This window comes from Bison bison, unplaced genomic scaffold, assembly GCF_000754665.1.
Source record: "Bison bison bison isolate TAMUID 2011002044 unplaced genomic scaffold, Bison_UMD1.0 scf7180017864063, whole genome shotgun sequence".
NCBI lineage: Eukaryota > Metazoa > Chordata > Mammalia > Artiodactyla > Bovidae > Bison > Bison bison.
Window position 1 is genome coordinate 5,183,764 of NW_011494635.1, and position 1,548 is coordinate 5,185,311.

At 42.5% G+C, this 1,548-nt stretch overlaps 1 protein-coding gene across 1 annotated transcript in view; it reads left to right on the top strand.

Moving 5' to 3' along the window:
• The window catches only part of LOC104985995 (dihydrodiol dehydrogenase 3-like), a 75,874-nt gene that overhangs the window by 10,625 nt on the left and 63,701 nt on the right, over positions 1-1,548 (top strand). The window contains exon 2 of the mRNA XM_010836396.1: positions 315-542. Within this exon, the coding sequence (XP_010834698.1) occupies positions 459-542 (84 nt within the window). The 5' untranslated portion in view covers positions 315-458. The remainder of the gene's footprint in view (positions 1-314; positions 543-1,548) is intronic.

The window sequence follows — 1,548 nt, forward strand, 5'->3', positions numbered from 1 at the left end:
TTTGGAGCTAAAGAAAATAAAATCTGTCACTGTTTCCACTGTTTCCCCATCTATTTGCCATGAAGTGATGGGACAGATGCCATGATCTTAGGTTTCTGAATGTTGAGTTTTAAGCCAACTTTTTCATTCTCCTCTTTCACTTTCATAAAGAGGCTCTTTAGCTCTTCTTTGCTTTCTGCCATAAAGGTGGTATTTTCTGCATACCTGTGGTTAATGATTTAACCTCAGGTCAATGATTTAATCAGTGTAATTAATGATTACACTGATAAAAATGCAAACGAGTTAATTGACTTCAATCCTTTTCTTATGCCCAGGGTACTGATTTCACCTTGCCCCTCCTACAATGTATCTGCTAACACTAGAGAGTGCAGCTAGGGCATTACCTCACTGGCATTTATAACCTGTGAAGGCAGAAGAGAAAAATCGGAGTCTGCTTAGTCGGAGGAGCAAAACAGACAATGGATCCCAAAAGTCAGAGAGTGAAGCTTAATGACGGCCACTTCATTCCTGCCCTGGGATTTGGCACCGGTGCACCTCCAGAGGTAAGTGTGGTGGTTTGGGGTTGAGATATAAATAGTAAGTGGATGCAACATGAGTGGAAGGAGGTTAAGGTTCTTAAGCATTGAGTTCCTGGGTGACTCTAGGAGGATCATGTGGTTCCATTAATCAGGCCAGAACCATGTCCTGTGAAAGGGGAGTGAGCATCCAGTCTTCACTCTGCATCAGGGTCTGAGGCTGTGCTCACCTGCAGATTACTCTGGGTTCCCCTCCAGTTTCTATTTCTTTCCCAGCTTGGCAGAAGAGTGAGACTCAACTGTCAAGATCACTGACTGTCAGCAGACTGGCTTTGAGGGTGATTGCAATGGCGGTGTTTTCTGTATATATCATTTCAGAACTCTTTCCTCCTTCAGAAACACATGACTCAGTGAAATAATTGAGGTCGGAGGGCCTAAAAATAAGGTGACAGAAATCTAGTGGGAGAGAATTGCTTTTCTCCTGTGGTATACCTGCTCAGTGCCAGGCAAGACACACTCCAGCTGTGTTTGGCCTAGTACTTCTGCTTGGAAACTTTTTCTGATGGGAACTATACTATCATTTGAAGGGATAATGCCAGGCTTTTTACTATATCCTTGGATTTTGTAGTGCCTTTTTATTAAAGTATCATTTTCAGTCCTTGGGTATAAGAGGGACTAGTAGACAAGTCTCTAGACTGGAAGCCAGAAACTTTGCTGTCCATCTTGCCTTTAGAATATGTAGTTGCGACAATTGACTGTTCTTCAAACTTTGAATCTCACTTTTCTAATTTACAGAACAGAAGACATTTTGCAGGTAAAAGATGGGGTTGTTCACTTTGCAAAATGTGATGAGCGAAGGGAATGGGTCCAGGCTAGTACAGAGCTCACTGGTTCACTCCTCAGTACACCCCACAAGGCACATGATCATAAAGAAATGGAGACTAGATCCAACAGGGGGAACTTGGACCAAGCATCTACCTGCCTGAAACATGAAAAATCCTGGATTACAGAAACATATTGCAATATTATTTGG